The sequence below is a fragment of the Microcebus murinus genome, chromosome 12 (genome assembly GCF_040939455.1).
Source record: "Microcebus murinus isolate Inina chromosome 12, M.murinus_Inina_mat1.0, whole genome shotgun sequence".
Classification (NCBI taxonomy): Eukaryota; Metazoa; Chordata; class Mammalia; order Primates; family Cheirogaleidae; genus Microcebus; species Microcebus murinus.
The window spans coordinates 22,689,415-22,712,722 of record NC_134115.1 but is presented as its reverse complement, the minus strand read 5'-3'; the positions used below and the strand labels follow the sequence as shown (position 1 = coordinate 22,712,722).

At 40.6% G+C, this 23,308-nt stretch overlaps 1 protein-coding gene across 2 annotated transcripts in view; it reads left to right on the top strand.

The window, feature by feature from the left end:
* The window catches only part of PCSK5 (proprotein convertase subtilisin/kexin type 5), a 427,474-nt gene that overhangs the window by 74,286 nt on the left and 329,880 nt on the right, over positions 1-23,308 (top strand). For both annotated transcript variants that reach the window (XM_012759779.2, XM_012759782.2), the window contains exon 3: positions 13,700-13,813. In XM_012759779.2, coding sequence (XP_012615233.2) covers positions 13,700-13,813 — 114 coding nt within the window. The remainder of the gene's footprint in view (positions 1-13,699; positions 13,814-23,308) is intronic.

The window sequence follows — 23,308 nt, the reverse complement described above, 5'->3', positions numbered from 1 at the left end:
AAGCTTTGAACTTTATATGCTCTTAAATTACAAGTCAGAAAGTGCCCTTGAGGGGAAAAAGGATTTCTGTCATCATTGCCAAGGCTGTGCCTAAGGTTTCTTTTGCCTGTTTCAGATTTTTATTCTCCACTCATCAGACAGTTCTCCTGTTATCTGCAGACTAAATAAGTCTCTTAACCCATTTAACAATGCTTTCAGTTGAGTAATTGGGGCCTCCCAAATTCCTTGCATGGACCGTAAGAGCTCCAATGTCATGCCATTCTCTGTCCTATTTTCTTTCCTCTTTTCCTCACCTTTCACCCATACAACTTTTAGTAAAGTGACCAGCTTTTACTAATCTCTAGGCATAGAAATGTCGTGAGGAAGACCCAAGGGAGAGAAAAGAGATGAGCTCCCTAAACCCCCTCCATCAGGTGAGAGGATGTTTCAGAAAGGAGCTACTGTGCACTATGGAAAGAAACATGGGCATGGATTTTTGTTATCCGAGTTCTTGTTTCAGGTGCCTTACTATCAGGTGACCAGAGCAAGTCACTTTACCCCACTGTGCCTCAGTCTCCCCACTGGTAAAAGGATGATCTGGTTATAGGACAGTTTGGTGGTGTTAAGGAAACAATAGGTGGAAAGATTTTATTTTGCACAAACATGAGAAAAAAAAATCAAATAATTATATTTCTAAAATCATAACAGCCAGTGATTACCCATTGGAAATCAAAGTACCCGAAAAACAACCACCACCACATGCATTCTTTATTTATACCTTGGCTCTGTGACAAAAACTTCATTGGTCTGATACGAACCTAAATCCAGAGGCTCCTGATTGCAAACAACAGACGATTGTTTTCTCCCACTTTCCAGAGGCTGAGAGCGCTGCTTTCCTGTTTTCCTGCTTTCCCAACATACGGGGGGTGCTTACCCTGGGCAAGGAGCAGACTCTCTCGAGCCAGTAATTTCAACTTTCATCTTGTGCTTCCTCCTCTGATTCCGAGCTGCTAAATATTGACTATACTGAAGGAAGTCTTTAAAGAGTAATGATTGGCAGGTGCTAGAATTTTTTTCCCCAAGAGATGGGGGGGGGTGTCTCATCATGTTGCCCAGGCTGTCCTCGAACTCATGGACTCAAGCGATCCTACTGCCTCAGCCTCTCGAGTAGGTGGGACTACAGGCATGCGCCACTGAGCCAGAATTTTGACCACCATTTCTCAGGCCTCCAAGGCCTGGTAAGGTTGTGGGTCAGGCCAGCGCTCACTCCAGTGCCAAGGGCCCAAATATGCCAGGGAGGAACTCTTTGGGGATGGGGCGAGGGGAGGGAGAGAGAGGACTGGGGGCAGCCCCTTCCCCCACGCAGAAAACTCATCACATTTCCATGAACATTGACACAAACAGACTCCAGGGTGAGCCGTCCAAAACACACAGCGTGAAAGAAGGAAGCGTGATGGGGAGGTATGCTGCTTCGGGGCCTTCAAACTGAGAAAGTGTCAGGTTCGATGACAGTGATGAAAATGTGTTTTCTCTCTGCTTCTCAGATCCTCGGCTCTGGGGCTCCTATAATTGACTGTGGTGGGTATGGATTACGTGTTCAGGGAGAGGGAGGCCCAGGGAAGTGACTTGGCACTCCTGTCTGCGACACACATGGAGACTGCCAGGAAGCTGGGAGCCAGGCGCTGCTCGCCTTCCCATAGGGCCGGCGGAGGGCTGGCTGGCGGCAGCTCCAGCCGGTGCACTCATTCATCGGGCCGGCTTCCAGATTTTTATGTGCTATGACCTGCAGGTTTTGTCAACTACCACCTTGCTGGAACCCCCCCCCCCCCCCACAGTGGTTTCTCAGCACTCAAATTGAGAAAACATTTGGTTTGCCTCAGGCAACTGGATTTAGGGGAGAAAATGCCAATCCCTTTCCTGGTAGCTCAGGGATTTTGGACAGTTTTTTTTCCCTGAGGCTTTTAAAGGCACGCTTTCCCCCCACCCTGACCAAAGTAGCTGTTTGCTAAATATTTCAGAGGGTGATGATGGTGTTTAAGAGCTGCCACAATTCCAGTGTTTTTGGTTGCAAAACACCCCTGCCCTCCCTGCCAAGTATAAGGGTAGAGTTCAGGAAAAAGAGAAATATAACGAAAGCCTAAGTCAGAGACCTTCCTCCAAGGCTGACCTTTCCCCGTTTCTCTCTGCTGCTTGGGGGTCCCTCCTGGGGGTCTTTGTCCAGACTGCTCCTCACCAATGACTTCATACTACTTATTTATGGGTTTTGAACTCATTTTAGAGTTTAAAAATGTAGATTAACCTCAAGGGAACAGAGAACACTTGTGCAAACTTCATCCATTTCCCTAAAAGTTGCATATTTATAACAGCAGGAAGAAAAGACTGATTTTTACCCAACCCAATTTGGTTCATAAAGCTAGAGCTTGCCAATGTAACCATTGGTACTTCCTTGATTTCCAAGATTTTAAATTCTGACAATGAAGAGAATTAAAGATGCCAGAAAGATTAAAAAACTGAAGTTCCCAGAGTATTGAGAATGCCTCTCATTGAGGAAGGAAAAAAATGGATGAAATTAAAATTTCTGTTACCCAATTGTGAATTTACATGCTCAAACCATTCTCCCCACCCCAACCCCAGTTTTCCCACTGTGATCAAAATCATAGCAGTAGGGTCCATGGAAATTTAGAAACAAAAAGCCATTGCCATTTATATTTAAATAGGAGAAGATAACAATATGTGCAATGGAGCTGAATTAGTCACAAGGGAAGAGTGTTTCTCTCTATGGGAATATAACTTTCATGATCATTGCTTATGAGCCATGGAATTAAGTGTTATGTTATATTGAAAAGCAAGATGCTGACATGCTTTTTGATATTTAGCAGATCACCCCTGTCCTCTGCTTGCAGAAATAAAGAGAATGACTGCCCTTTCCTTTGCCAGCATTTGCCTCTTTTTATAATAATCTCAGCTGAATTGAGCAATTTCTCTACTCTGTACAAAATAATGCTCCTCTTTCTCTATTCACTTGATACACAACTTGAGGGCATCCAATTTTTGCAAATACAGATCTGGGAATATCTTGAATGATTTATGCACAGACTTGCCGGATTGGTCAAAGAACAAAAAATCCATTAAGTGATTAACATTTTGTTTTAAGGTACAATCGTCATTCTTGCAGATATCTAAAACTTCAACTATACTAAGAGCAGCGTGAAATGTAACATATTTACTTTCAATGTTGAATGGATTTTATTAATTACATTGCCTTGGCTTTCAAATTGCTTAGAGGTTGATTATTCAAAAAAACAAATAAATGTAGAATGAAGTCATGTCTCTGTGTTTTTAATGTAGTGATAATCTTGATCCTAGAGTGAAGCTGGAGGGAATTATGTGTTGTCCCAATTCGACCCCTTTGTTAAGATTGCATTTAATCAAACGTGTGACTTTAACCCCAGGTAGCATTCAGACGGTAGAATTAGTTTTAGGTACTTTAGAATTTCATTTCCTTTTAACACTTGGGCAATCAAAACTCTTTTCCAATTTCCTCTCATTACTTAAATTAGTTGTCCTAAGATTTAAAATACTAGAACCCAAAACACCAATTAGAAAATAGAAGACTCTTTGGATGTAATCTTGCCATTCAATAGATATTTTTTTGGCTGGGCATGGTGGCTCACGCCTGTAATAGCACTCTGGGAGCCGAAGGAGGGGGATTACTCGAGGTCAGGAGTTCGAAACCAGCTTGAGCAAAATTGAGACCCCATCTCTACTATAAATAGAAAGAAATTAATTGGCCAACTAATATATATAGAAAAAATTAGCTGGGCATGATGATGCATGCCTGTAGTCCCAGCTACTCGGGAAGCTGAGGCAGCAGGATCGCTTGAGCCCAGGAGTTTGAGGTTGCTGTGAGCTAGGTTGATGCCATGGCACTCACTCTAGCCTGGGCAAGAAAGTGAGACTCTGTCTCAAAAAAAAAAAAAAAGATATTTTTTTAAATTTTTAATATTTAATTTTTTAAAATATCCCAAACCTATTCTGTGTTCTGGATGTGTCTTTTTTGGTCTTCCTTCCTTCCTTTCTTTTTTCTTTTGTTTTCTTTTCTTCCTCTTCCTCTTCCTCCCCCTCCCCCTCCCCTCCCCTCCCCTCTCCTCCCCTCCCCTCCCCTCTCCTCCCCTCCCCTCCCCCTCCCCCTCCCCCTCCCCCTCCCCTCCCCTCCCCTCCCCTCCCCTCCCCTCCCCTCCCCTCCCCTCCCCTCCCCTTCCCTTCCCTTCCCTTTCTAATTCTTTTTACCTGCTGGAAAGCATTTGACATGACTACAAATAGAGGAGCTATTCTTTTTTTTCCCCGGAGGAAAAATAAAACTTGTCTCAACAAATTTACTAGTTTTGAGAGTGACAACATCAATGGGAAAATGTGCCTAAGTCTTCTGAGATTTTCTTTCCTAGAAAGATAAAGTAAAGCAGAACAAAATATTGTCCTCACAAGTTGTGGAAAATCTATTGCTTTTAGGTTATTACTAGTAGCCAGATGGACAAAGTCTTAAATTTAAATGTTTAAAATATTTTGTTAAATATTTATGCCATATTATAATTAAATAATTATATATAATTATTACTATTTAATAGTAATATTATAAATATTTAATATTATAAATAATATTATAAGTAATATAATATGTTAAACATAAATATTTATTATAAATACTATTTAATATTAAATAGAAATAGTATCATTAAATATTACTATTTAATAATAAAATATTAAAATTCAAATGTTTAAAAAATTTAAAGGTTAAAGAAATATCTTCTATTTTTCTTTTTTTAAATTATCAGTTGGCACCTTTTCCAGTTAGCTGTAAGAGTTGGTTTTTAGTCATTTCCTTGCTTTTTATATTTCCACCTCCATGCTGTTTTTAAATTTGTATTTCTTTTGCTGTGTGTTTTGATTATGGACTAATCATTAACCATCAAAATGTTGGTGATCCCTTTTATTAGTCTGGGAGAATGCATCACTTAGCACTATAGAATTTACTGATTTTATTCAACTCTAAGCCTCTGCAGTTTATAAAACAACTGCTCGTATCCACAGTAATATTCCAGGTTCTAAACCTGTGTTATCAACCACTTTTGTGTTTATCCATTTTAATTGTAGACACTGTCCCTTTTTTGCATCTGAGACCAGATTGGTAAGGTAGAGGACATGGCTCTATATCAAGAGATAAAAATCTGTATAGGAGTGGGTGGATTTGAAGTAAGTGTCAAACAGAAGAGGCCAATGATACTTTAGAAACAGAATTATATATAGGAAGAACATATCCTTCATTAATATTGTTCAATGCTGTTCATTCCTAGTAACGTAATCATCTTTGTGCTACCCTTTATCTGTTACTGAAATACAAATATTTTATTATAATGTGGTAGGATTAAATAAAGGTTTCTGGCTCCTTTTTTCACCCCCTCATATTTAAAATTTCCTGCTATTTTTCCTTTAATAAGCAAAAAACTTAGACATGCCTACCAAAAAAATGTATTAATACAACATAAAAAGATCCATCCATCTACACCCTTTTATTGAGGGCCTATTGCTAAGCATTGCCTTTGGTTACTAGGGCTACGAAAATCTAATTCCCCCCCAAAGCCAGTGGAGGAAACATACAATTAAAACACAGGAGCCTGAATTTGTGCACGTTACAATTTGACCCCTTAACAATACAGGTAATGCCATTTTACAAATGAGAAGATAGAATACCAAGAATTTGTGTGATTTGCCCAAAGTGGCCAGACTGTGATCAGTAGCACTCTACCAAGAACTTGAGTAGAGTGATTTCACATTTTGTTCATCTGCACTGCCCATCTGTGGCATGGTCTAGCTCAGCCCCAACCCTCTGGGGACAGAGGGCATGGTGCTGCTATGGCATGTTTGAAGAGCACACACAAGATATTTTTAGCTCCAGCTCCAGAAATAACCACTTTGCTTTTATAAAACCTAATTTAATGTTAAATTGTTTTTGTAAGATTCATCTAACGACCGGTATTATTTCCTTTTTTCACAGAGTTGCAAGAGGTGGTTATGTCTCAGATCAAAGGATTAAGTAACTGTGTGTCTTCTGATTCCTAGTACCGTGTTCTACGTCTGCTGCTAAAACTAAGTTGCATTTTACGCCTTACGTTTGAATGTTTCATGCTTGGGACCCATTCTATCCTAGAGATCATTTTATAATTTCTTTGCTGTTTAGATGACAGCATTGATTGAATCTGTGATTTTTAGTGCACAGTTGAAAGGACAGAATGTGCATCAAAGCCCTCTTAATAAACCAGTTCATACTGGCTAGCATCACCAGGGTACAAACCCTAGATCTGGGCAAGAGGGGCCCTTGCGTAGGGACTCATGCTTCAGAGGGCCTTGCTTGGTTCCTCTTTTAGCCAAGTTTGTCCCCACCAACTGAAGAATCTGGAGGGGTTGTACCCCTTGTAGGTCATATTCTATGTACTCAGGAGCCCAGAATTGGTTGACCCCAGAATTGGCTGGGGATCAGCTTTCATGACGTGTGTGAGCCTCTTTCTTTGTCTCTCCACTGGAGGGCGAAATGCAGTGCTGGTAGGCCTGAGGGATGGATGGCCACAGGCATCTGTGGCCCATACATGAAAACACACAGATACACGTTCATTACAGGGTTTTTTACATTAGCTAGTCACATTGCCTGTAATATCTTCTTTGAGACTGTTATGCATCTAGTTCCGTATTCAAAATTCTATTAATATATCCCATCTTTCAGAGAGGCCTTGCTGGACCACCTTACCTAAAATAAAATACCCTCTTCCTCCATAATCATTCTCTACCTCGTTACGTGATTCACTTTTTGCATCATTTAACACTAGGAAAGTCTGTTATATAATCTTATGTTTATTTACGTGTTTGCTGTCTGACTCCTGCTAGCATGGAGGGTGCCTGAGGGCAGGAAGTTGGCAGTTTTGGTCGCTGCCGTTCTGTAACAGGCAGACCGTGCCTGCCACATAGGAGCCGCTCCGTAAATATTTTTTTTTTTTTTGAGACAGAGTCTCACTTTGTTGTCCAGGCTAGAGTGAGTGCCGTGGCGTCAGCCTAGCTCACAGCAACCTCAAACTCCTGGGCTCAAGCGATCCTCCTGCCTCAGCCTCCCGAGTAGCTGGGACTACAGGCATGCGCCACCATGCCCGGCTAATTTTTTATATATATATCAGTTGGCCAATTAATTTCTTTCTATTTATAGTAGAGACGGGGTCTCGCTCTTGCTCAGGCTGGTTTTGAACTCCTGACCTTGAGCAATCCGCCCGCCTCGGCCTCCCAAGAGCTAGGATTACAGGCGTGAGCCACAGCGCCCGGCCCGTAAATATTTTTAGAGTGAACAAAGATTAAATGAAAGGACCTAGAGAGTGGGGAACACATTTTATATTTTATCAGAAGTGGGGAGAAAAAAACAGGTGACAAATTAGGAAATTACATTTTTATAAGTGTATACATAATAATAGTGGAATAGTTTTTTTATTTTTTTGAGACAGAGTCTCACTCTGTTGCCCCGGCTAGAGTGCCGTGGCGTCAGCCTAGCTCACAGCAACCTCAAACTCCTGGGCTCAAGTAATCTTGCTGCCTCGGCCTCCCGAGTAGCTGGGACTACAGGCATGCGCCACCATGCCCGGCTAATTTCTTTTCTATATATTTTTAGTTGGCCAATTAATTTCTTTCTATTTTTTAGTAGAGACAGAGTCTCGCTCTTGCTCAGGCTGGTTTCGAACTGCTGACCTTGAGCCATCCTCCCGCCTCGGCCTCCCAGAGAGCTAGGATTACAGGCGTGAGCCACCGCACCCAGTTGATAGTGGAATAGTTTAAGGGGAGGATATATGCCATTAATTCTCTAAAAGTAAGTAATGTGGTTAGAATGGTAATGCTAACAGTTCTTCTATTAAACAAAATATGGCAAGATTAGATTGTTAACACGTTTCTAAAACTTTGGCTTTCTTAGAGAAAGCTAGCTAAATATAAAATTTTATGGCATGGTCCAGTTTTCCAGTTTGAGGCCTGTATTGCCTTCTATAACACTGTTCCAAATGTACAGGCTGTTTATTTCACAACTCCCTTCTAAATGACCCTTCAAAAATTATATGATTCCTCGTATTCCTGACCAGATGTATTCTCTGATATAAGCCTCTGATGTTTGCAGTCATTAAACAAGATTCAAAATGCCTGTTTCAAGCAAATAAGTAAAAATTCTCCATCAAATAAAAAGTAATGCTTTATTGTGTCCACAAGTAGCTATCTGACATAAACAGAATTTAAGCAATTATGGTCCATAATCTTTTTTCTTTAAAAAAGTGACAAAATAACAATGTCAATATTTAATTACTCATTAGTTACAAGTTACTAGATGGAACACATTTTAAAGAGTAGAATACCCTTCTCTAAATAAATGCTTTTACTAGATTCTCTGATTTTTTTTTTTTTTCCCAAGGGTTAATTCTGATTTTTTTAGCTAGCATTTTAGAAAATTTCTGGCATATGTTACCTTTGGATTTTAGGGCTTGGGAGCAGTGTGTCCGCACTACAATGTTTCATTCCTTCTCTTCCATAGCAAAAAAGTATATGTCCACTATGCACTTAACTCATATATTTTTTTTAAATCAAGGCCACTATATATTTTTTTCAAAGTCAGAGAAGAAAACAGAGAGGGAAAATATTTTCATGTTCTTTTCCTCAATTTTGTCAAAAAAAGATAGAAAATATGATACAAAATAAGTTACAAAAAATATAAAATATAGAATCCCACCCATTTTATTTCCTTAATGAGTAACCTGATTACTACACTCCTTTTCAAATAATAATCTTGCGTTTTCACAGAATCACTTAAAATCACTTACCTAAACATCTACCTCAGGTGTCTCTATTGCTTTTGACAAACTTTTTATTCCCAGTCATTTCAGAGAATTGGATTATGGGGGAAAAAATGCACAGCTAGAAGAAAGAGACTAGAGGACATACTTAGTCAACCTGCAGGTAAAAAGAGGCCCACAAAGATTTTTGCAAGATCACATTGGTGACTGGTAACAAAGCTAAGAAAATAACCAAGCTCCCCCAATTCCAGCCACTTCTTTTGGTTACCTTACCCAACTTTTCTCAATATAGAAGTCATGTTAGAACATAATATTAAAAAAATTTAATTGCATAGGTAGCATATTGCTATGGTTCAGAAGTAACAAGGCATAAAAGGACAAGCAAAGATTTTCCTCCTGTCCCTATATCCCAGTTGCCCTGTTTTCCCTCCAGAAATCAGTGTTATCAGGTTTGTTTGTGTGTAATCACTTCAGAGAAATGCAAAATTCTAGTCTTCTCCATAAACTGTTTGTACCTTACTTTTTTATTATTTTAAACTCTATCATGAAGATGATTCTTTGTCAGTACATAAAGTCCATTTCATTCTCTTTTATGGTTATATTGTACTGTATTCCATTGTACTGGTATGCCATTTTTAATTTAATTAGCCCCAATTAATATATATTTAGATTGTTTATAATTTTTAGTTCTTATTAGCAGTACTTTAATAAATAACCTTGTATATTCATGTGTGTAAATAAATAGGTAGGGTAAACTCCTAAAAGTAGAATTACATCTTTTGTCATTTTTTGAAGGTATTGTCCAATTATCATCCACAAAGTTGGACACATTTATATTCTCCTCACCATTATGTGAGGATCATTATTTTCTCATGCTCTTACTAACAGTATGTTACCAACCTTTAGATTGTTTATATCTGAAAGGCAAAAAATGGTATCTTAGTTTTAATTTGCTTTTGTCTTAATATGCATCAGGCTAGGTATATTTTTACATGTTTAAGAGACTTGATTTACCTTTCCAGAGGTTTTTGTGCACCTAATCTTTGCCCATTTTCATATTGTTCTTTTATTGATTGTAGAAACTCTTTATATATTAGTGAGATAGTCTTTTGTTCATGGTTGGAGCTGTAAACTTTTCCCAGTTTGTCTTTTACCTTGCTTTTGATATTCCTTTTGCTGTCTCAAAGTTACATCAGTTTATCAGTTTTCTAAATCATCTTTTCATTTGTATTATGCTTAGCTAGGCATCTTCTACTCTAAGATTATTTTCAAAAGTCTTTCTTATTTCTTATGGTACTTTTATGGTACCATATTTGTTGACTTTTACATTTAAGTATTTGATTCATTTGAAATTGATCTTGTTGTAAGATGTGAGAGTGGCTTCAGCTTTATTTTTTTCCCCATTTGGTTGTTGTTCCAGCACGATTTATGAAGTAATTTGTTTTTCCTTATGAATTTAGGATAACATCATTATCACACACTGTATTCTTACATGTTTCAGGTCAGTTTCTTGAATTTCTATTCTGTACCATTCATATATCTATAGATATGTGCTAACAGTATATGTGTTAACCATGAGTATTAATATTTCTTAATATCTAAAGGACTGATTCCCTCTCACTGCAAGGTACATTTTAAAAATAACACCATAATTTGTTTCCCATTTATATTTATGTAATAACTTATATATATTCATATGATAACATCCTTTTTTTTTTCCTCCTGTTGCCTTCCTGTTGCGTAGTATCAAAAGCTGGTAAATTTTAAAATAGTGAGATATATGTTCAGGTGAGATTATGAGGGCAAATTTCCCACAATTGTCAACTGATGTGTTTTGGATTCAGACATCTTTAGATGAAATTTCTTAAGAAGCAAATGCACATTGTTCACCTGGACCACAGTCCTAGGAATGAGAGTGCTGTGAGTAGATGAAGGGAGTGACCTTAAAACCATGTGGCATGTGTGTGTTGAAAATAATGGAAAATAGACTGATGGTTTCAAAGGTCTTGTAGTTCCTTAATGTATAGGAAACATTAATAGAACTTTCAGAAGTTAAATCAATGAGGGAATGCACATGATTATTCTTTTCTCCTGGACTGACCATAGCTTTATGAAAATTAATTTTTAAGTATCTTTTCTTTGCATTTGGCTTCTTGGTAAGAAATAAAAATCTGCACAATACATTACCTCTGACTTTTTCTCTGAAGAGCTCAAGGACAGACATATGGATAATAGTTTAAACATATAAATATGGTCTTTCCAGTCATAGAAACCTTCCGATCCAAGATGTGCTTTTCCCGCTTTCTAAAAAATAAAGGGCTATATACTTATCCCCATAAAGCACCAAGGCAAAATACATGATACATGACACTAAAAAAAAAATCCCCACTGACCTTTTCTTGAGTATTGCAGCCCTGTGATCGGAGTGACTTGCAGTCAAAGCTAGATGCCAAGTTGCTGTGCCACCTTCTAGCCACCAAGTCCTGTAATTAAGCATTTTTGTTTGGTAAAATTACAGAAGAGGTGCTGTTTGGTAGGATATTTTGTTCTATTTTAGTACCTATAGTTCATCTAGGAAAATGGCTGTCACTTGGTTTTCTCACATACTTATCCCATTTGTCTATTGGAACGTGTGCATAGGAGGAAGGGCATACTTACGGTATCATTGTAGGAATGATTATCCACTCCCACCCACCCCAGTATAGACTGTCCTGATCTCTAGAAGTCTCTTTATTGCATCCACACTGGGGGAGATTTGACACTTTGTGATTTGTGCACCCATATACGTTGGCAGTTTGGAATTTATGAAGGCTCTGTTAGGAAAAGCCACTGCCAATATAGGATTAGTTTTGAAAAGAGTTCTGTCTAAACAGATCTGCAGCCTTCTTTTACCAAGCGTGCAACCGTGAACTAGTTCAACCTTATTGGGATAAGACTTATAGACAGTCATATAAGATATAGATTGTAAATACAAGTTTTGTAGTGAAAATCATCATGGGTGGTCTAAGTAATTGTCAATTAAATGGGACAGAGCCTGTGTCAGATGTCATTCATGGAGATCATTGTTTTATGAGGCGCAGAATTGTAAAATACTTGCTAAATTTCCCTGGTAAAATATTAAGTCTTTTAAAGATAAAGACAAATCTTACTCATCTTTATATTCTCACCACAGTGCCTGGCGCTTAATGCTTGTTGAATGAATTAGTGAGTGAATGAAACTCATTCCTGAGTATTTGAAAGGAAGAGGTTAAAATGCTTCCTGGAAATAAAAACTGTACACGTGTGCCCATACTTGCTGCTCCTCTCTGATCGAGGAGGATACCTTAGGAGCCCTTCTCCGGTAATTGAGTAGGCAAGAGAAATTTTAACATCTTCACTGAATGGGCGGATATGGAATTATAGCAGTGAACTACGAAGTCTCCTTCCTCCTCAACTCATTTTTTAATTCCTCTGTGGAGAGTAGAGATAAATGGTAGAACAAAACATTTCAGAGCATTGTGACGAAATTAGCTGTCACCAGAAGAATCAAACAAAGAAGCATTTAGGAACAAATTTGAGGAATGCCACCAGGGTTGATACTGCATTTGAGATACTCCATTGAAGCTGTAGAACATGCTTATTTTTCTGTTGCCATAATGATACCCTTTTAAAAGAAAATGTTGCCATACATGCCCGTCCTATTAGGTTACTGATCCTGTATTAAACTCAGGGTTTCTGATTATTTTGTTTAAACAAAGGTTATGACTAAATATTGAGATTCGCATGTAGCGAGTGTGTTTGAATTACTGAGCTGGCGAGGAGCCTACGGCTGAGGAAATTGAGTGGCTTCTCCAGTTTTGTGCCATGAATAGGACTAGGGCTTTGGCTTTTCTGATTCTCCAAATAGTGCTTTTCCATCACACCGTGTTGTAGAAATTTTTTAAAATTTGTGATCCTAGAGCATTTGATCCCAGAATTTTTTTTTTTTTTTTTTTTTTTTGAGGCAGCGTCTCGCTTTGTTGCCCAGGCTAGAGTGAGTGCCGTGGCGTCAGCCTAGCTCACAGCAACCTCAAACTCCTGGGCTCAAGCAATCCTCCTGCCTCAGCCTCCCGAGTAGCTGGGACTACAGGCATGTGCCACCATGCCCAGCTAATTTTTTACATATATATATCAGTTGGCCAATTAATTTCTTTCTATTTATAGTAGAGACGGGGTCTCGCTCTTGCTCAGGCTGGTTTTGAACTCCTGACCTTGAGCAATCCGCCCGCCTCGGCCTCCCAAGAGCTAGGATTACAGGCATGAGCCACCGCGCCCGGCCATGATCCCAGAATATTTTTTAAAAATTGGTGCATTATGTAAGTCAGGGATTGTAAACTGTGGCCCATGGGTCAAATCCAGACTGTTTTTGTACATAAAGTTTCACTAGAGCACAGTCACGCCCATTCATTTATGTATTATCTATGGTGCTTGCACTGATAGAATGAGGAATTGCATTAGGACCAAGTGACCTGCAAAGCCTAAAATATTTATTATCTGGACCTTTATAGAAAAAGTTTATAAACTCTTAGCATAAAGTAAGGATGAAAAATTACCTTAAAAATTAACTATCCATTTGTAACAAATTGTGAGTAAAATATGCTTTCTGAAAAAGCCAAAAGGTTAGCTCGCTGTTGAGAGATATAAATGATCTATCTATAAAAAAACTAAAACACCTGCCTGCATTAAAAATTAAAAACAAAAAACTGGGTTTCTAGGGAATCTTTGAGCTCCTGGACTCAGACTTAAATAGCATTGACTCAAGATGGGAAATGCCTTGTTTATGTTGTGCTAACTCTAATGGTACTTGAACACTCACCAAATGTCTTCCTTCTTGGCAGGTGGAGTGGATCCAACAGCAAGTGGTGAAAAAACGGACAAAGAGGGATTATGACCTCAGTCGTACTCAGTCTACCTACTTCAATGATCCCAAGTGGCCAAGCATGTGGTATATGGTAAGTTCGCTAAGGAAGCCTGGCCCGGGGCCATGTCATCCAGTTTCTCATTGTATGGGGAAGATTTGCTGGACTGGGAGGACTCAGAAATAATGACCAGGGACTTTTTCCTGTTTCAGGACCCACCATTTGAAATTGGTTAATGGTCTGTGATGCTTTCTGGATCTTTTTGAACTTAGATCTTTGGTTCTAAAATAAGGGGAAAGAAAAGGGAGCTCTGATTCACAGAATTTCTGTTTGAGAGCTTACCTTGTGCAAGATGTAGACACCCTTAGACCTATCAATGATCATGTTTACCTCTGATACACATTTACTGCACCCTGAAACCAGTGTAGTTAATCGATATTGGTTCTTAGAAATCATTGCAATGACTGCTGGTAGGTAACAGACTTATGCCATCTAAGTGTGCCCTGTCACTTCAGGTAATAGTTTTAAAAAGTAGACCAGGGGAAAAATAGTTGGAAAGTGTGTGACTTGATAGTTCAGTGGTTCAATCAAAAGGTTTTTCAGTGAATAAAACTTACTTAACATGTTGGGAAGAGTAATCCACCAGTTCAGTTGACATTGCCTCTTTAGAAAATATACATCTCTAGCCTTAGGGTTTTTAGGTTCATGATCACTGAGAAGTGAATTAGAGCATGTTAGTCATAAAATCCACAAGTCACTGATTTGCTCTACAATGGGTAAAACACCCTTTACGTTTCTCTTTCTCGAAAATTTTTATTGCTGAACACTGCCAGCATATTTTCCACTATACTACTTTATTTTTTGTAATCCCTGTTCCTGCTTCTCTACATAATGTCTCCAAACTGAAGAAAGGACAGGAATCCATAGCTTTCCCCACACCTGCCTCACATTCCTTCTAGCTGGAGCCTTTTCTCTGCCCTTCCCCACCTCCTCAGGTCAGGATCCTCCCATCCCTCACTGCTCCAGGGGCCTCCCCTGCATCCTCATTTGCTGTCCTGATCCCTCCCCCTGGTCTCCTGTCCCTCTATCCCTGCTGAGGGCCAGCTCTGTGTCCAAGTCCCTCTCTGTACGTCCACCTGAGAAGCCAACCCCGCACTTTGCATTGCTAGGAATCTGTGCTTCTTTGGAGATGGGTGAATGTGGCTGGTGTTTCTCCCAGCTTCCTTTTGCTTAGTCATACCCAGAAGTGGAAGGTTATGGAAATGTTTTAGAGCCCAGGTAGAACTTTACACAGAAAGCTTTCTTGTGTTTAAGGGGGAAAGAAAGGGGGGGGACCATAAAGCTAAGTTCAAGGGGAGGTGGGAATGTAACCATTTTTTAAGTAGGGAGTCATGTGAGGGGACAGTAAACACCTGGTGGCTTATTAGCCCTAAGACCAAAAAAGAACGAACCACAAGGGAAGGTACCAGAATAAGTGCTGGCAGGGGCTAAGGAGCTTTGTCTGAATTGACAAAATGATAAGAATGTTTTGGGATTAAGAGATCAGATGGAGACAAACTGCCTCTACACTCCTGTTTATGTAAGACCAGGGTGAGGCAGAGCCTCCTGCCGTCTGTCACTTCTTGTAGGGAAGAGCCAAATCGGTCTGTGTGTGTCTCACTAGACGACAGACGTGCACAGCAGCTCTTCCTGTTCCTCTCGTCAAGCCAGCAGCAGGCTGGACTCTCGTAGGAGCCATGGCCAAGTCTCTAGCCACATGGCTAGGCCGGTGACTACGGGTTTCAGTGCCTGCGTAGTGAGAGGGCGTCATTTCGAAGAACCACTGCTATGTAATATTTCAGTGGAACTTCTTTTTCTGACATGAGGAGAGGTTGGGAGAAGAGCTTTTGTTTGGCCATTTAAAATGTTGGATGCTTTTCAGCACATATTTGATAATAATAATCCAAATAGGTAACATTTGGCCAGGCAGGTGGCTCACACCTGCAATCCTAGCACTCTGGGAGGCCGAGGCGGGCGGATTGCTCGAGGTCAAGAGTTTGAAACCAGCCTGAGCAAGAGCGAGACCCCCGTCTCTACTATAAATAAAAAGAAATTAATTTTCCAACTAATATATATAGAAAAAAATCAGCCGGCATGGTGGCGCATGCCTGTAGTCCCAGCTACTCAGGAGACTGAGGCAGCAGGATTGCTTGAGCCCAGGAGTTTGAGGTTGCTGTGAGCTAGGCTGACGCCACGGCACTCACTCTAGCCTGGGCAACAAAGTGAGACTCTGTCTCAAAAAAAAAAAAAAGAAAACAAAACAAAAAAATCCAAATAGGTAACATTTATTGAACACTTACGATGTGCCAGGCAATGTGTTAAGGACTTTCTGAGTATTTTTCTAATGCAGTCTGTACAAACACGTTTGTTAATACCGTCCGTGTTATAAGAGCAAGGAATCTGCAGTTCATGAAATTTAGGTAGCTTGCCTAAGATCACCAGGCCTGAAAGCTGAGGACATGCCAAAGCAGGCAAGTTGAAGCGGCGTCCACAGGATTAGCACAACAGCCTGTCTTTACCTTTCTACTCTTTGCAAGCATTGCGAGGGAGTTTCTAATGTATTCGTAGAGAAATGACTAAAATACAAAGCAGAATGGTGGGTGCCGTGTAAGATGAACAGAGTATCTTGGGGACAACCAAAGCCTGTCACAGATTCCTATTAAATGATTACTTTTCCCTTAACAAAAAGGATGGGAAATAGGGGATGTACCTTATGTTTATCTGTCAGGAGTGTTAGGACAGAGTGGGACGTGGGACCCTCAAATCTGCAATCCCGGATTTGAATCCCCACTATTTCACTTAGTCTAGGCGAGATCGAATCAGTTAAACTCTCCTCAGCTGTAGCATAAAGGTGTCTCACTCTTGTGTTTGAGTTGTGTATCCTGCATCACAAAATACCACAAGATCTTAGTTTTTGAAACAACAGTTAGTTCATGGGTTCTGCAGGTCAGGAATTCAGAGGCCGGTGATGATGGCTTCCCTCTGTCTGTCGTGTCTGGGGCTTCAGACAAGGTGGCCCAGTCGTGTGGCTGGCAAACTGGTTCTTCTCCACGTGTGCCTTGCCACAGAGCTGCTTGTGTGTCTACTTAACATGACACTGGCTTCCCCCAGGCAGGTGACCCGAGAGGTCTTGTTGCACATGGTGATGTCTTTTATGATCTAACCTCGGAAGTTGGTTAGTACTGACTCAGCAACCTCAGACGGTTACTGCTGTCATTTTCTATTGGTCGCATGAGGCAGTGCTGATTCAGAGTGCAAGGGGGCTAGCCAGGGCGTGTGTGTTAGCAGGGCAGGATCGCTGGGGGCCATGTGGAGGCCCTCCCCCACAATCAAATGAAATTTTTCATGCGAAGCCTTTAGCACAGCGCCTGATGCTAGAAAACCCTCAATAAATCATAATTATTATTATTATTATTCTCTGACTTCTTAATTGCAATCATACTGGTTCCTTTTTATCTGTTGTTTAAATTGCTATTAGTCAGAGAAGGGTGAGAGCTCATGTCCAGTGGGCATTCTTCGGAGCACTGTTTGGTGGCACCTTAATGACACAGCCAAGGCAAGGTGTGATTTCCTTCTTCTTCTTTCTGAGGCTTGGGCCCCCCAGCAGTGCTTCTGACCCCCATAGGGGCCTGCCTCCAACTCGTTAGCCTGGGCCTGTTTCTGTCATTCAGTATTTATCACAGGAGAATGGAGATTAAAGAATGGCATGAAGTGTGCCCGAGTGTCTCTTTTAATTAATTTAAAAGCTTTTCCCATGTCACTCCTCCCCTGGAAATGGGTGTGTGAAACCATTATGTGTAGCCTTGAGGCTTGGGCAATACCTTCAGGCAAATGTGCATTTATGAGAGTTTGTTATGGAGATAATGACCTTATAATTACTGCTGTGTCCTGACGAACTGTGCCCGGGTTTCCAGGAGTTGGAGGTCCCAATCCTAGAAATCCAAGTCACTGTTTGTTGCCTCGACAAACTTCACCTGCACGTCTTCTTTGTCAGGCATGTTGCCAAGCAATGAGAGTTTAGAAAAACATGATTTGTGCCTCCTACGAAGGGCAGTAAAGCCGGAGGGAACATATAGGCACCAAAGAAAGTTTGCTGAGCAAGTGACTCCTCCCTAAAAGTTTCCCTGGGATGATGGGTATACATCCAGCCACTGCTGTTTGGACATTGGGCTGTAATTTTTGCTTGCAGATTTGCTTCTTCCATTAGAAGCTCCCGGGGAGCTTTAACCTGTGCAAGGTTGGGCCCCACTGTCAGAGAGTCTATGTTCTAATATGGAGAGGGGCACAGGCAGTGGGATTTCACCAGAACTCCCTGGGTGATTCTCATGTGCAGTAGGTGGTAAATGCTCAATAAATTCTAACTGAATAAATGGATGAGCAATTTGGAATAAAAGCAAATCTGTGATTACCTCCCTAGTAGAAAATGCTTGGTAAGAGTCAAGCATTTTGCCATGCTTTCACGTGTATCATCTTACTGCCAGTTTTCCAGTGAGTTAGGAGCTACGGTATTAACATCTTCATTTTGTAGATGAGGAAATTAAAGCACGGAAAAGTTAAGTAACCATTTATAAGGGGCAGACTCTGGTGTTCAAATGCAGTTGCTCACTTCTTCTAACTTCCTTCTACACCTCTGGTTCTCAATGGAGCAGGCAGCAACATCACCTTCTTAAAGGCTTCTGAAAATAGATTGCTGCCCCTCCCACCTCCTTCCCCTCCCCAGGGTCTGGGAGTTTGTATGTCCAGCATGTTCCCATTTGGCGCTGGATGCTGGGGTCTCAGAACCCATTTGAGAACCCACTGCCCTACCATACTATAAACCCAAGTTTAGGTGAGCGCAGCCTGCTTCTGTCTCCCGATTATCAGGTGGGAAAGGAAGGGCTTTTAAACTTACGGGGCATTTTGAAGTACACTGGGTCAATTTAACTCTCTTGGTCTTATGCCTTTTCCTTACTGACACAATTTTCTCTTTGGGAAACTGGAAGCTTTAATATAAGAAGATATTTTCACTTTATCTGCACTGATTGAAAATACCCTTGGCTTATATATTCTTTCAAGCTGCTCCTGAGACAAAGCGTATCTGATAGGAAAGGTCGTGAGGATTTGGCCAAGTCATTGGGAACTCAGGATAATAGAATTGGTTTTAAAGGACCTAGCTGATACAAGGGACCATTTTTACACTCCTAAAGAAAATGCAGTTTGACTCCACAGACAGCAAGGTGAAACAAAACTCTTCCTCAAGGATCTGGAACTGCCAAGAGCAAGTTCAGGGAGCTAAATATTTTAAAAACTGTTATAAAATATTTAAGACGGACAAAAAATGTCTAACTAATACCTACCCCAAACTAGAGAATAGAACATTATCTATATAATGGAACTCCCCTGTTTTGCCTATTGTAATAGTGTCCCTTCATCCTCTACAGAGCCACCACTGGTGCTGAATTTGAAACACATTTTGGGAGCTCCTCCTCGTTGCTTGGATGCTTCTCTTTGTAGGAGGGGTTATTCAGTTTATAGTAGATTTACATTTTTTGAAACCCTCATAAAACACACATTCATACATGGAAATTCAGCACTTGGACTATGGATGAACAGTCTCTCAAGAAGACAACTTGGGAATGATACTTGGGGAGAAATGTGAGTTTAATAGAAAAGCTTTTTTATTCCTTCAGTCACAGAAATATTGCTTAAGGAAATTGATCGTGTAGTATTTCAAGTCTAACTGTTAAATACTCGTAATGATTTTGGAGAAACCCATACTAAATAACTTTAAAAATGTGTATATGTATACGCCTATTTATAATTTTTGCCACATGAAAAGCAAGCTCAGTTGAAAAGAAAAAGGTAAAGAAGGACTTAGAAGTTTTGGGTTGACTCTCTTGTAGTTAGTATGACTGGTCCTCTTGACTCATCGTCTTAGCACAGTAGAACTTTTTGTGAGGAATATTGGGTGGCCTGTTTAATATGCATTATTTAAAGGAAGACCGTAACAAATGGGCTCATTTTTTTGATGTACTACCTCAGATTTTATGAAAGCTCTCTGGGTGGTTTTTCTGAAAGGAAAAAAAAAATCATATTTGTCGATCAGCAGAGTGAAAATTAGCTAAGTTCCGTTGTGCATGTGGGGCATATCTGCCAAAAACTATGAACTAGCTAGGATAGTAATTGTGAAAAATGATTTGAAGCCACATGTTTTTTTCTCAGCCAACTGGATGATGTTCAGTACTCTAAGAGTTTGAGGCATTGCTGTGTCTGTGGTTGGCACACATTTTTCTAATGATTTATACTGTCATTTGACTCATAAAATCTGGTGGGGTTTGTGGCATTATTGTCCTGGCAGCTTGGAAATCATCTTTATAAGACACCGCAGTTAGCTGTTTTAATTGCAAATGCAACATGGTAGAAATCCACAACCATGTGGTACATTCTCATGCAAGCAGGAGGCCTTCTGAGAAAGGACACGTTCCAGCAAGGCAGTAAATGATGTACTGATAGCACTGCCGGGGGTTGAGACATGGTTTGGTTGCACTCATATTTGCTGCTAACTAGCTCTGTGACCTCTAGAAAGGTATTTTCTCTCTCTAAACCTTGGTTCATCTGAAAAAATGAGGAACCTGGATTAGATACTTTCTCAAGATCATTCCTGCTTTAACTTGTAGTTCCATGTGGAAAGTTGTACTGGGTATTGAGTCTATGGCGATCACACCTTCAGTGGGCCCATGTCTGATCTCCAGCCAAGAATACCCCACGAGCTCCTGACTGCTCTATACTTGATCCATACCCTGTGTTGGAGGGCCCTAAGACCACCCGCGAGTTTGGTGAATCACTGGGACTCATGACTCATCATGTAGTCATACTAATGGCTATTATTTATTTCCGCAAAAGGACACAAAGCAAAATCAGCAAAAAGAAAAGGCACATGGGGCAAAATCCACAGGGAACCAGGCTCAAGCTTCCAAGAGACTTCTCTCAGTGGAGTCACACGCAGAGTGCTTTTCCCTCCAGCACTCACTTGTGGCCGTACACGAGAAGCATTGTCTATGGGGGAAGCTCATTGGAGACCCAGTGCCCATGGTGGTTATGGGGGGGATGGTCACATAGGCACTCCTTGCCTACTGTTTACCAAAATTCCACACTCACAGAAGGAAAGCAGGTGTTCAGCATACTCCATATTGTTTGCATAAACACTCAAGGTGCAGTGAGCCATTGTTATGAGGGAATGGTGGGAATTCTCTCAAAATCCGCATTCCCGGATGCCAGTCAACGGCCAGCCTTGCAAGAAGGACTTTCAAAGGATACCAGTCTCAGGCCTGCTGTGCTGACTCTTCTCTCCACTTCCCCAAACCAAATTTATAATCTTACCCCCCAGATGTGCCTGTTTCACCGTTCCTTCTCTTAGTGCATGGGTGGAAATCTGGATGTCATACCTGACTTCACCCTTAACGCCAATCCACCATCAAGTCAGCGCTGCTTTACCTCTTGAGGCAGTTGTCATCTCTCCTCCCTGCCCCACCACCTTAGTCTGAGCCACTGTTATCTCTCAACTAGACTATTGCAGTAGCTATTTACCTGCCTCCTAGTTTCTACTTTTGACTTCTTCCAGTCTCTTCTCCATATAGTAGCCAGAGTGATTATTAAAACCCCCAACCAACCAAGCAACCAAGCAAGCAAAGAAAACACCTTTTCATTTAGTTACTGTCCTTTGCTTAATACTTCCGAAAGACTATTTATGCATTTATGCAAACAACACCGTGTTTTAAGAATAAAGACCCAAATGGCATCGCCTTTAAGGCTGCACATGGCTTGCCCCCTGCCCATCTCTTCAAACATATTGCAGCATTTTCCACGTCACTTGCTGCTTCCAGCCTGCAAACTGCATTTTCTTCCTACAACACACCAGGTTCATTCCCTCCATAGATCCTTTGCACATCCTATCCCTGTGCCTGGGTTCCCCTCCATGCCCCTTTGCCTGGTTAATTCTGACACTCCCTTGAGATTGCCATAAGTTTTTTCTCAGCCTTCCTTGAGTAGCCAGGTCCCTCATTGCATTTGCTGTATCACCAGGCACTTCGCTTTTTTGTACTTAATGCAATTGTAATTTTCCATCTCTGTGTGATCATGTGATGACTACCCTTCCCATTGGATAGATTCCATGGAGACAGGAACCATGACAAACAGCATGGAATCCTCAGTGCCTCCCACAGTTCCTGATATATAATAGGCCCCTATTGATATTTATTAAATGAATGAATGGATCAATGAAGCATGAATAAGTAAAAGATTATTCGTGCTAATGTTTATACTGTGCTGTATTTTTGTTTGTGTTAACTTCAAACATTCTTTAACCATTAGTAAAGAAGAAATGGGTATTTTATGATTTTTTAAGTGTGTTTTAGAAGAAATTATGTCTTTGTGATTTATCTGGGAGTACTTTTTCTTACATATTGAATTTGCAGTTGTGTTCCTGAGGTGCATTTACAGCTGTCCTGCTCTGCCTCTAGTTACATAGGACTATTTCTCTGACTTAGATGGAAATCCGATGTGGTAATAGCTAGACATGTGGGCAGCACTGTAACAGATTCATGCTCCTGCACTCACGCACACATGCAGCCCTCTTTCATCTTGTTACCTTCCCAATGATGGTGACTTCCCTAGATAGAAAAAGTGTAATATTTTCATAGTATTTTTTAACATTTGTTTTCCACTCATTATTTCTTTCATCATAGGTAGTAATCTTAATTTTCCATGACTTGTGAAGATCTACTCCCCTTACGGCATTTTGAAAATCTCGGCCGGGCACGGTGGCTCACACCTGTAACTCTGGGAGGCCGAGGCGGCCGGATTGCTCGAGGTCAGGAGTTCGAAACCTGCCTGAGCAAGAGTGAGACCCCGTCTCTACTATAAATAGAAAGAAATTAATTGGTCAACTAATATATATAGAAAAAATTAGGCGGGCATGGTGGTGCAATGCCTGTAGTCCCAGCTACTTGGGAGGCTGAGGCAGAACGATTGCTTGAGCCCAGGAGTTAGAGGTTGCTGTGAGCTAGGCTGATGCCACGGCACTCACTCTAGCCTGGGCAACAAAGCGAGACTCTGTCTCAAAAGAAAAAAGAAAATCTCCATCGCCTTCTTGAGTTTAAACCTAGCCCAAGGGCATTTAGGGGGCCAAACACATCAGTGACTGAGCTAGAATAATAGTACCTCCTTTTTAAAAACTTTCGGTTCACTAAATCAATAAATTAACATAAAAGAAAAATACTCATCATTGATAATTCCAAGAAAAAGGAAACTTGTATCTCAGGTGTGGTCCATATTTGTTCTACAGCCTGGGAAATCCCAACTGAATGGAAGTTCTTGGGAGGCAGACCTTTATTAATGCATTTATTCATTTGTTCATTCATTCGTTAATATTTGGTAAAGATTAATTTTTTTCTAAGCACCTACACTGTTCCTGACACGAAGGATAAAATAGTATTAATGAATGAGATGGCCATGTTGCCTTCTTTAGTGAGCTTAAGAGGAACATTTTATGGGTAGGGGTTTGGGTAATTT